This window comes from Meriones unguiculatus, chromosome 3 (assembly GCF_030254825.1).
Source record: "Meriones unguiculatus strain TT.TT164.6M chromosome 3, Bangor_MerUng_6.1, whole genome shotgun sequence".
In the NCBI taxonomy this organism is placed as follows: Eukaryota; Metazoa; Chordata; class Mammalia; order Rodentia; family Muridae; genus Meriones; species Meriones unguiculatus.
The window spans coordinates 73,508,400-73,521,469 of NC_083351.1; the positions used below are offsets into that span (position 1 = coordinate 73,508,400).

General features: G+C 45.1%; 2 protein-coding genes across 4 annotated transcripts in view; one reads left to right on the forward strand and one right to left on the reverse strand.

Moving 5' to 3' along the window:
• Akr1d1 (aldo-keto reductase family 1 member D1) overlaps positions 1–13,070 on the forward strand; it is a 287,500-nt gene that overhangs the window by 83,428 nt on the left and 191,002 nt on the right. The window lies entirely within an intron of this gene.
• Positions 1–13,070, reverse strand: part of Creb3l2 (cAMP responsive element binding protein 3 like 2) — a 129,085-nt gene that overhangs the window by 17,853 nt on the left and 98,162 nt on the right. For 2 of the 3 annotated variants that reach the window (XM_060380186.1, XM_021638207.2), the window contains exons 9-11: positions 3,028–3,127; positions 2,641–2,767; positions 1,158–1,377 (exon numbers count right to left, since the gene is read on the reverse strand). In XM_060380186.1, the coding sequence (XP_060236169.1) occupies positions 1,158–1,377; positions 2,641–2,767; positions 3,028–3,127 (447 nt within the window). Of the gene's footprint in view, positions 1–1,116; positions 1,378–2,640; positions 2,768–3,027; positions 3,128–13,070 lie in introns of all 3 variants that reach the window. The other variant, XM_021638208.2, reaches the window with a different exon arrangement.

Below are 13,070 nucleotides of genomic sequence, written 5' to 3' on the forward strand. Positions count from 1 at the left end.
TAAATAAGGGCATGTCATGTATTCATACAAAAGTGTGCGCCATTATGGACTCTGCTGCACAGAGTTAGGAGAGAATCGAAATGAAATCTTTGCTGCCGATCCCGGAGCAACCTCATTTCACCTAGGAGCATAGATTAGCTAATTCCCCAGGCACCACACATCACCCAGAGGTGTGTACATGTGTTTCCTATGCTGATCAGCGGCCCCTTCCAGAGTCCCCTTTAACAATAGTACCTTGTGATCACACCAGCCATTATGTTTTCAGAAAAATTCCTACTCTCCACCCCCCAGCTATCTGAAAGAAACAACGGTGCAGAACCGGGACCAAATATGGATGATTTTCAACGTGGAAAAGACGCACAGTGTTTCACCAGTACGGTCCCTCAATATAAACGTATGAATGTATGCAGGCTGGGCATCCCTAGTCCCCAGGCTTAAACTCTGAGCTGCTCTAAGAACTAAAACTTTCTTATTTATTTCTAAGAAATAAAGTACATGTTTAGACTTGGGTCTCATGCCCAGGATACCTCATTATGTATATGCAAATATTCCAACACCTGGAAACTATTCCAAACACCTTCTGATCCCAAGCATTTCACACAAAAGGCATTTCATCTGCAGTTACAGCTGGTCCCTGTGCACTGACATATAAATCATTAACTGTATTCATACCCAGCATAATATTCATTTACTCTCTAGTTAGAAGGAAACTATAGAATTGGACTGAAGGTGCATTTGCAGAACAAGCTCTCTGATGTCACCAGGTGCCTTTTGGAGACAGGAGCTCACGTAGCCCAGGCTAACTTACCATGGAAGTTATCATTATGAAGCTGAGGCTAGCCTCGAATTACTGATTCTCCTGCCTCCTCTTCCTAAGTGCTAGGGTTAAAGGCATGTGCTACCACATACGGCCACTCTGAAGCTGTGGTGGAAAATGACTGATGGGACTCACATCCCCTCCTGCTCTTTGGGGTCATCGCTGCCAGCTCTGCACTGATGATGTAAATGCTAGATTAGCCCAACCTAGGCCTTTTCCCTGCTAACGGCCATCAGCAGACTCTTTCCAGTGCTTAAAACAGGTCCGGAGTGTGTGCCCTCCTGCCAGCGCTCACTCACACTCCGCTGTCAGCCACTGGGTCTGTTCCCACAGGACTCACAGGTGCTGCTGCAGCTCCAACAGCACAGACTTCTCCAGGCTTGTCTCATTGGAGAGAATGAAATGGGGAAGATCCACCTCTGGCAGAGCCTCAAGGCCTGAGGAGGCCCGGAGCAGAGAAGAGCCTCTGTCCCAGCCCCCAAGCTCCCCAGCTGAGGCCGGGCTGGACGACTCCTCCAGGGGAGAGTGTTCCTCATAGATTAGCAGGTTTCTGGATCTCACTGAAAAAACAAAAGAGCAACAGATATTAGCAAAACACCACAAGGCCCACACATTCCCTTTACTCCAAACACCCAAGGCCAGTGGCAGATGACAAATCAACAGGCTCTCATCTCCTGGGATGGAGTGCCAGCTGGGTCTGGCTGTCTGTAACGGCTTCAGGTTTCAGAGTTTATGCATCAAAAATTATACCAATTATACAGGCTGGAGAAACATAAAAGCAAATAAGCACAAAGCCAGCTTCCACCCTCACTGCCTTTAAGTGAAACTTCTCTCATCCCTACCCATAACTGTCTCAAAACTACCTTGAAAAACAATTCAAGGAAAATGGGGGTCAAACACTTGGAGTTGTCAAAACCCAGCCAAGTGAAGAGGCATCTCCAGAAAGCAGGTCTTCAGAGTCTTCAGAGACAGCACAGGGCCACCCCAGCAAGCCAAAGGCACACAGCCTCTATTGCATTATGGGACAGTCACATAGATGGTCCTGTAACCATTTTCCTGGACACAGAAACTGTGCTCTCCTTAACTTCCAAAGTTTGAAGCTATGTCCTTAGGGAAAGAAACTCCCCAACAAGCCACTGAAATTATCTGAATGGAATGCCATGTTATGTATCTGGTCTAGATATACCTAACTACTGAAATCCATAGACATTTTGAGAATGGCGGAACTGTCTCTGTCTCAAATTCAGTGCTTTCCGACTCTGTGTGTGTTGTTACTAGCATAGCTGTGTGTATATTCCTTCCTTGTCAGCCTCTATTTTCTAAACACTCAAAGGACATCACCAATCTAGGTGAGAATAGAAATATATTACCTATGTGAACATGAGAGCATCTGAATTCTTTAAGTCTCAGGCATAAAGAGAGACAAATTCTTGAACTTTGCCACAAACTCTTACTGCAATAGCATATAATTCCACTCAGGGAGTCAGAGATACAAGAGAGATCACAAGGTGTCACAGAAAGCTACATGCCCTCCTTACTCTCTGGTCTTCCAAGATCCACATCACCCCACCCCACCCCCATATCATAACCCAAAAGGAGGTGTCAGAGCTTATCAGAGAGCAAGTCTGGAGCAGTACTGCTAACGACTCTGTGGCATTCTTGAGCATTTCTGGTGCTGCACAGGTGGTCCAGCGGCCACCCCCAGAACAACCCCACCTGCAAACCAACATGCTCCACTTCTACACATCGGGCCTTCAGATGAGAGTCGTTTCAGAGAGCTGGAAAAACCAATTGCAGGCAAACAAACCAAGAGGATGACTTACCCACGGAGGCTGTGTACGGCTCTGACAGGCGATGCTGGCTGGGCAGAGCCATCTTGGTGGCAGAAGGATAAGGCCCATAGCCTTGAAAAAAGCTGCCAAATGCAACGGCAAAGCACAGCACAACGACCTGGAGGCAAGAGGAGGACATGGGGAGCTATGGAGCCCTGGCAGCAGAAAGCAGACCTGTAGTGACAAGCTGCCTGGGAGAAGAAAGAACATGCTTCTGCCAGGTCAGACCTTTAGGCATGCCCTTGCAATGACAGGCAGAGGGGAAGCCCTGGAATAGGACACATGGTCTCTCCAGCTTCCTTCATTCTAGGCATGTTCAAGGTAGCGGAATCCGGAAATAAGGGGTTGGCTTGAGGGAGTCCCCTTTGGGAAACTCACCATGAGGCAGGTGCCAGTCTGTGTGCCAGCTAGCTTGCAGGTTCGAGAGACCTTCCCCATCACCAAAGTCTGAAGCTTCTGAAGCTGCTGAAGGAGAGTTCTGCCAAGGTGACAAATGAAAGCCAGAAAGGGGCACATGAGATCCAGATACTTTGAACGACTCTCCTATAGAAGTAATGGTGGCTTCACACCTGCAGGGTCCTGAGGTGCTGTTTCCTTGGGGGAAAGACACTGCCTGAGGACCACACCTGCCGGCAGCATCACTGCAGAACCCTCTGGAGCTTCAGACTCAGTCTTGACAACAGCTTGTCCTGTTCTTTCGCTGTTCTGGGCAAGAGAGGAGCCCCCAAATAACCCCTAACAGGCCTGTCTATCAGCTGATGAGCAAAGAAAAAAGGACACTCTGATTGGATAATTATCAAAGTTTCTGTGTCACCTCTCTCCAAGTTCATATGTTCAAACTGAACCTGCAACATGATGGGTAATAGACAGGGGTTGGGGGAGGGGGTGGCAAGCAGGCCTTGAGAGTGGAGCTTTAATAGCAAGCTTGGTGCCCATATAAGGGGCTGAAGGGAGAGTTCTTCACTTCTATTACTCCAGAACACAGCTAGGAGCTACCTTCTTCTTATGCACCAAAAGGCAGCCCTCACCAGACACCAAATCTGCCAGCACCTTGATCTTGGCTGCCTCAGCCCCCAGAACAGTAAGAAATAAATTTCTGTTGTTTCTAAGGCACTCTATTGTGTACTGTTTTACAGCAGTCTGAACAGACCAGGGCAGCGGTAATTACCAGGAGGCTCATTTCACCAAGAGATGAGAAACACTGATCTATAAAAACAGAACAGGAGAACGGGAAAAACAAAGACCAGCAGAGAACAATTGAAGGAGTGGCCAGAGGTGGTGGCGATGACTGGAAATGGCCAGTGCCTCAGTAACAAGTATACACACAGCACTCTGCATAGGAAGTAGGAAGAAGGAGGAGAGAGGGAGAGACAGAAAGGTGGCAGTGGGGGTGTTATTCCCCAGGACAACTGTGAAAGTTCAGAGATGAGTACAGCAGTACATGCTCTGTGAAATATCAAGATGTGGTCTGTGAATGTCTCTGCAAATCCTAAACCGAGAATGGCAAGACACGCAGAGATCCTGGCAGCACAGCCTCCTGGATTAGTGTCTCCCGGGAATTCGGCGTGGCCAGCATGAAGCACTGCAACCCCCCCTCAGCCTTATCTGCTCTGTTCAAGGCCAGGTGCTCGTGACAAAATGGAGATGTTTTATGAGAAAATACAGTCTCTCAAGTATCGAAGATTTTCAGAAAAATGCACACTATGATGTAATGTTTGAGAGTCACAGAAGAATTCTGGGATTTCCTTCAGGGCTTGCTTCCCATCACAGCCAATCCCCTAAATGGCTTTCAAATGCTGAAATCACACACAGGTTTTTCCTAAGATTTGCAATTCTACTCTAGCCAGTATCAAAGAGAGCATTCTCTTAGTTTAAGCAAATCAAGTGCAGGCTGGCTTTAAGGTCAGTTTTCCCTCTGCAGCGTAAGTGGTGTTGGGATGGATGGAAGAATTGGAAGAGCCCTCAGCACACAGGATAGAAGCTTTCTGATTTCAAAAAAAAATGTCCCTGTGGTTCCATCTACCCTGTGTTTCTGCCTTGTGGAATAATCTCAAGTCAGCAACAAGATATTTACCATGAAAGGCTATTTGCTTAATCATACTTTTCATTTTGGTTATATAAAAGCATGACCAGCTGAGATTAGACATGACCTGTGTTTATCAGTGTAGGCTGTGCTTTAAAAACACACATTATGTTTCTCGAGGCTGAGAAATACTGATAGCACGTCTATTTTAAATTCTACTTTTAAATTCAAAACCAAGAATTCCTGTGTGGCAGTACCTTGCTTCTGTCATTGAATGTATTCTCTCTCCTACCAAAACTTCCTCAGAACACCTCAACACTACCCACCAGCAAAATCCCTACCGCAGCACCAAATGCCGAGTGATTTACGCCTGGCCACTGGCTGGGTAGAACTCATTCTATAGGCTTGAGATTCTGCCAGCCACAGCATGCGTGGCATAGAATGTCATCTATAATGTCAGCCCCCAGTCCCTTGCTTGGTTCTCCCTGAAGTCCTGGGACATAAATACAAGTAAATCTGTGAATGGGACCACATCTTCTGGGGCATCTATCCTAAGGGCTTGGCTACTAAATTCCAGCAGGGGCCTTCCTGCTTCCAGTTTTGGCTGGCACTGGGTACCTCAACTCTGCCTTGAGCACCTTTGTGCCAGGATGCAATCTCAGCTGTGCTCTGCACACGGGTGGTTTTCCCCAGCCTTCAGCTAGACAGACCCATCCCAAGCTGCACCAATGCTATCTACTTTGCTCCAGAATCCTCCTGTGTTTTGGAGGTAATAACCGTCCTGGCTATCTTTCTTTTTTTTTGTCTGTTTATCATCAAATATTCCACACTTGCTCTTTGCCCCAGCTTCCACATTCTTGTGAGATGCTGAAAACAGACTCCCCAGGACAGCAGAAATACTCCTCCCTTCCAGTTTCCGGTTGGGAATACTGAGATTAGCCCCCCTTACCTAAGACAAATATTCTCCCTGGTCCAACCACTCCCCCCCACGCCCCTCCCCCAGAAAAAGCGATTTCTAACAAAGGAGATACAGCTAAGCCCTTTGGTGGAATGAATGCCACAGGTCTAAACCTCCCAGGTGCCAAACGCTGAAGGTTTGGGGAGGTACTGAGGCCTGGCTGGAGGAAGCTGCGAAGGCTGAGCTCACCACTGCCGAGCCTTCACTTCGCATCCATCAGCTTATCCAGCCTCGAGGATGGTCACACACTGAGTCGGCTGAACGGAAACCTGGGCATTTCATGCTCCTGGCTTCTAACCGCTTACAACCCAGCCCTTCAAGATGAACAAACATGTAGTTTCAAATACAGACTTCTAGTTTGGAATTCTGGCTGAGTGCAACAGATTGGTGATGTGCAGTTTGCTGCTGCTTCTCCTGCTGGGGTTAGTGAAGGTGGAATGAAATGATAATGTTCATGTGTGTGAATGAGCAGCATTCCAAAGGCCCTGCCAGTCAGCAACCCTGAAGCACCCTGACAGGGAAAGCAGAATAACTCATCCACCTCAAGCATTCACATAGGTTCCTGTGGGCCAAAAAAGACTGGGGGATTCATGCATAATCCTACAAAAACCATCCTTCCAACCCTACGAAAAACAGTGAGTGAGTTCTAGGAATTGACTGTGACGCAATAATGAGTAGGTGCCCCAGAGGACCATAACTAGTGAGTGCCCGGCCAAGGTGTCAAGCCAAACCGCCGGCCTCCACAGCTTGCAGACCTTCCAATAGGAACAACACAGCCCCTTACTCAGCAGCCTAATAAAATTCACAGTCAAAGATTTCTTAACACCCAGTCACACTAATGGGATATGGACAACAGCCCCGTGGATTGTTATGTACCATTAGACACAAAATGTCACTACGACAGATAACCACAGAAGGAATGGCTGTCACAAGACCCAGGTGAAAATAAAGGGACATGGGAAGCAATGCAATAGTGAGGCGTGTACCAGATAACATTCAGTAATAATGACAAAAATACATGTGTGGGGATACACACGTGTATATGTGTGTGTGTATACCTGTGCGTATATATGTGTACTTATGTATATGAGTAAATATGTATGTACATTTATGTATGCATTTTGTGTACCTGTGTGTATATGCATGCTTATATGTATATATGTGTGTACCTATGTGTGTGGATATATATGCATGCCTGTATGTATCTGTGTATACATGTGTGTATGTGGATATTTGTGTATGTATGTATATGTAAATGTATCTGCTGTATGCATTCATTGTGTTACATGTGTGTAGAAGTGTGTATATTTGTAAGTGTGTATACACACATGGATATGTATGTCTATATATGTGTACATGTGTATGTATATGTATATCTGTATATGTATACCTTATCTGTATCTGTATATATACATAGGTTTATGTGTATATATATGTGTGTATGTATATACGTACACATGTACACATGTATATGTATGTAAATGTATGTGGTGTATATGCATGCTTATGTGCATGTATGTGAATTAAGCGTATGGCGAAAGCAGAAAGGAGACCATGAAAGGGGAGAATGGGTAACGAATAGAGGTGACTGGAAAGCAGAAGGTGAACAGAGAATAGTGGCTGAAGAAAGCAAATAAGAAGCAAGTACAGTGAGATATATATACAGTGCCACAATGAGCCCATTGTTTATGCTAACTTTAAACCACTCACACCCAATGCAGGAAAATAAACCCTTGCAGAACATCTATAGGTGTGTTAAAGATAACGCGAGTGACAGCCAGAAGGGCTCAGAGGAGCCTGCACGGCTTTTGGGGTCATGAGGCTAAGCCCAGGATTTATTTAGATAAAGAGAAAAGATGAGACCTGTTACCCTGTCAGATGCCAAGTAGACAGGTGCTTAGTGATTCTCAGCTGCGCATAAATGGCAGGATGAGAAGACTGGCTCTTCAAGACCTCACCATGACAACTCTGTACCTCTAATCAAGATCTTTAAGTTGTGCACTTCAGCAGCTTGGCAAAGCGAGTTTCCTTAGCCACAGCAGCTAACAGAACCAGAGAAGACGACTGCCTCTGCCTGGGGAATCTGGTTTGCTAAAGCAAATGCATCTCTAAAAAAGAAGCAAATTTCTTCCTCAGGAAAGCCTAGGAAAGACGGATTATTCTGAGGTGACGCAGGACAGTCTTTGATGCTACTAGGACAGCTGTCACCAGCTGCAGCACTGAAAACTTGGATGACAAAGCCAGTCAAGCAGCCTGAAGGACCTGATGTAAGAAAGGCAGGGGCCAGGTGAAACTGAACTATTATTTTAAAACCATAGCCATGAAAACAGCTCTAAGACACACAGCTGTGCCTCCAAAGTTCCACACACACCTCCATTATTATTGTGTTTGGAATCATTACCGAGCAAGGCAAATTACGGCTTAATGAATTCTTGGGCTTCTGGGATCAAGGTCTTAATTTAGAGGACAAAACACTCTTAACATACATTTTTTTTTTCTGGGCCAACAGATTTTTTACAACTTGTAAAACTGGAGTGTCCAGTTCAATTGAAAATGTAGATTCTTGTCCTACTGTAAAGTGTAAAAATAAACTTACTGGCTATCTTCATATATATCTTTGCAAAAGAACAGTCAAAAAAGTGACAGCCTTGCCCCAAATAAAGCCCTGTATCCCACATAGCCCATCAAAGAAAACTGGGAGAAGTATTCAAAAGTATTCAAGATTACATGACACATTCTTGCAGGAACTGGAAAATACATCAATGGCCCAGTATGTTATCTTTATATTTGGCTTAATTTTGTTTTCATCTATATCCTTTATTTCCAAGATGAAAAGGGAAAACAGAAAGTAAGAAGGATATACACCAAGTGTAAGTAAGCCTTTGAATATAAAGGAAATTCATTCCCCACTGGAGTCAGAAATAACAGAAAAAAAGACACACTGATGGACACCAGTTATGGGGTCAGAGATTCACCCCATACCCTCTCTGTGTACACACCTCCCATTAAATCCATAGCATACCTTACTAGAAATTGAGTTCAATGGCTTGTGCATGTGTGTGTGTGTGTGTGTGTGTGTGTGTCTGTATATACACACATGTGCAAGCTACTCTCTGGGTGAATCAGCCTCCTTCAGAAAATGATGAAAACTTTTTTTTTAAACATCCTTATGAGTACAAAGAGTGATGGTTTCCAGATGCTAAATCATAAACTCTTAATAAGACATGAGATCAGTTGGGTTGTGACTGTTTTACCATTTTAATGAAATGAAATCTAACAGAAAATACAGTATCAGGGAATACCTGACAGTGACTAATAGTGATAGATAATATATTCACATTAGTTAGCTATAACATTTTCCATATATGCTTATGCATTATGTCTGCTGTAGATAATATAAAATAGGAAGAGATTTTACAAAGAAAAGATCTCAGTGTAACTTAACTAGTACACACTCTCTCACACACACAGACTCCCCCCCCCCATGAATCAGGGTCTCAGACAAGCACCCATATCCCATTAAAGCAAAATCCACCTACATTCATCCATGTGTTAGCCTTCCCACACTACCTCTGTGCAGTCATACAGAGCTAGTGTGTGGCAAGTTCTGAGCCACTGAGAAGAAGTCCAAAGGCCAAACCACCTACCTATCAGGTGTGAAGGTGGCAGGATGCAATATCAACAATTAGAAATTCCATCAAGGTCCTTCAGAAGGAACGTGGAGTAGCTCAGTATCTTAAACACTAAAGGGTGCCAACTATACCTACTGCTCTTAGACTGTAATACCCTCTCTTTATGTTCTTTTGCTTTTTGAGAGTCATTTGTGGGGCTCTGGCCTTAATAAGAGAGTAAGCGATGGTGAAGGTTAACATTTTCTCCTTTTTCTCTCTGAGTGAATTCTTTTAAAATAAATTACTTTAGGACTGGAGGGATGGTTCAGAGGTTAAGAGCACTGGCTGCTCTTTCAAAGGTCTTCAGTTCAGTTCCCAGCAACCACATGACAGCTCACAACCATCTATAATGAGATCTCGTGCCCTCTTCTGGCTTATAGGCAGAACATTGTATACATAGTAAACAAATAAAACTTTTTAAAAATTATTTTAATTTTATATGTATGGATATTTTTTGCCTCTATATATGTCTGTGTATTACATATGTACAGTGCCTACAGAGGCCAGAAAAGAACACTGGCTCCTCTGAAACCAGAGTTACAGACAGTTGCGACACATCATGTGGGTGCTAGGAATTGAACCTGTGTCCTCTGGAAGAGCAGCCAGTGCTCTTAATTCCTGAGTCATCTCTCCAGCCATATTTCTGAGGGATTTCTATATTATAGGGCATTTATTTTATAGGTACTAGAGGGCATTTCTGAATTACTATATTACTTAATGCCCTAGGAACACACAAAAGAGAATTTTCAAATATTTACCAGGTCTGTGAGGTTTCTAAACTCACTACTAAGGTACACTAAAATGCCTGTTTGATCTCTCTGGGAGCTCTATGGTAGAGCTCTCAACACCTCTTTGAAGTTTGAGATATTTCCATATGAAAGAAAGCACACTGCATACAACAGTGGGTGTAGATACTAGAGAAATGAGAAGTGAATTAAAACAAGATAAAAGTCTAGAGAAATGTTACTTGAGTAATTTCTCTGTCTTCAGTGGCTTCTCTGTATATGGCAGAGGGTAGGCTCAGCTGGTAACTGGTCCAAAATAGATGAGAGGAGCTTACACCCAGGAGACATGCTAGTGTGTATGGAAGAATGTCATAGACAGTGCAAACTAACTCACCTTTGTAGGCTCAGCCAACACCCCAGGACAGCCAGGACACAGGCAAGGCCCAGTAGACTTTACTGAAAAGACCTGTGATAGAAATTCTTTTTCTGTTTTGTTTTTCAAGTCAGGGTTTCTCTGTATAGCTCTAGCTGTCCTGAAACTTGCTGTGTACATCACCCTGACCTCAAACTCAGAGATCCACCTGACTCTGTCTCCCAAGTACTAGGATTAAAGGCATGCACCACCATGCCTTGCTTGTGTTAGGAATTCTTACACAGGGTTTAAAGACCAAGAAAAGTAGAGTTAAGAGAGGACTCACTAAAAGAAAGGTCAAAGATTGAAACTGGGTGATTCTCACTGCTGATCAAATACATATCACCAACTCCTGTGGCCTGAGCAAACGTCCTGTGCATCCTATAAACCTTATGGCTTTTTCTCACACTCTAAGCTGGGTTAGCTGTCTATAAGGCAGTACCAATGCCTGCAGTTTTCTCTATACCATGTTTGACTTCTGAATTCTTGAACTCCTAGATGTCATCACTCCAACATCCTGAACCTGAGCCTGACTCCCTTTTCCTTCCGTCCCTGACTGTACCCACCGAGGTACAGGACAGTACTCTCCAGTATCCTGAAGAGACATCAGAAGTATGACAGTCAACCTTCAATGTCAACTTGACTAAAATCGATTAGGAGACACACCTCTAGGGGTGCTGGGAAGTCTTTCCAGAGAGGATTAAGGTGAGGATATCCACCTGAACGTGGGCACTACCAGCCCATAAGCTGCAGTCCAAGACTGAATGAGAAGAGAAGACAGCAGAGTGCCACCAGGCAAGGTGTGACCACCCACCTCACCCTCCCACCGCCATCTTGTTCTTCATGTTAGACTGTATTGTCTCAGACCATGAGCTAAAATAAAACCTCCTTTCTCAAAATGTTTTTGTCAGATATTTTGTCATAGCCAAAGAAAGTGGCTACGCCAAGAAGGGAGCAGGTGCCGTTCTCTGGGCACGCCAGGAGTGAAATGCCCATCTGCCCTTTCACATGGGCGTGCTCTCAGGGCTGATTAATGAAGTTGACAACCTAAAGGGGTGAAGTAATATCTACCACTGGGCAGAAAAGGGGCTTATTTACAACTTGCTAAAGAAGCAGGGAGTCCCCAAGCCTATGGCCTTCTTTGTCCTTGCCAGTAGGAGGGCAATGCCCTCTTGGTTCTTTTCTGGAATGTGGTAGCAAAGAGAACTAATATAGATGTGTCAGTGGTCACACTTGCCTGCTTTGCTGGGAATAACAAAATCCTCAGATCTTCTATAGTAAGCTCAAATTAAATCTCAGGCTGGACACTATGAAGAAGTACCCTCAATCTCTCTCCCCTCACCCCTTGCCCCCATCCTATCCCCTACCTCTGTCTCAGCTCCAACCACACACACAACCTTCACAAAAAATTATCTTTGGTACCCCATTGGCCTTAGGGGGTTAAGAGCACTCAGACAGAAACTTCTAAGATCCTGGGTACCAGCACAGAGTACCAGTTCTGGGGAGATGCATCCCATGGAGAAGGTGTGGTCAGAGAAGAGAAAAGCAGGACCCTCTAAAGCAGAGGCCCTCCTGGCAGCTGTAAAGTTGCCCCATGCTGTGTGGAGGAGAGGGCAGCACAGCATGAGGGAGGCACAGACAGACGTCAGGGTGAAAGTCAAGTGACTGGGTTCCAGTCCCTTTTCTACTCGGAACTGTTTTACAACTTTAATCTCACTGGACCTTATGGTGACTTAGCAGGGAAACAACAAGTTCTCTAAGATGCATTTTAAGACCAAATTCCTAAGAGTCTAAAGAATCAAGGCAGGAAGGGAGGGACTGCAGCCACAGCCTTTTAGAGGCCGAACAAAGCAAGTGATGAAGAGCACAAACTGAGCCACGAACAGCTTCCTGTAATGGGCTGGGTGGGATACGTGTATCACTTAGGCAAAGTGGCCATGGGGTAAAAGAACAGGATGTCTCAGGAGTGAGGCAAGGGTGGGCCTTCCCGCGAGGTCAGTGATGAGCTCAGAGCCACAGAGGCGTCTCCTACAGCCCCAACCCACTGCTAAGTGCGAACACACTTGCTGACTGAGCTCAGGAGAAAGGGTCCCCAAGGACGCCATCTCACTTCTATCTTCATTTCCTTGATGGCATGCAATTAGTGGATCATCTTAGGAAAGGCGTCAGGAAGGTGCATTCATACCATGTGTCAGCTCTGGAGAGAGAGGTAATAGGGACAGCCCCTCCCTACCCCCAGCTGGCTGGCCCCCATCCAATGCCCTGAGCTCAGAAAATGGGGTCCTTTCCTTTAGAAATCAATAACATGTTAGGATCCTATAGCTACAAGAGTGCAGATTGGAACTTTTTACCTTGCTCCTTAGGCAGAAGATGTTCACTCACCACATCATGTCGTGTGAGATGATGGCACCCTGCACCTCCCACCCATGCCTGCAATCTGGGTTCCCAGCCACACTTGTCATCTGTTACTGCTTCTGTCCAGCTGCCTCCAAAGGACAGCAATGGAGAAGCATCAACAGTTGCACAAACACAGCTGTGTGTTCACTCAGTCCAAACCTGTGCTCAGTTCAAACATCATGTGACAGGACGAGGGGTCCAAAAGACTCCCCTGCCACCTGGCACTGGGACACAG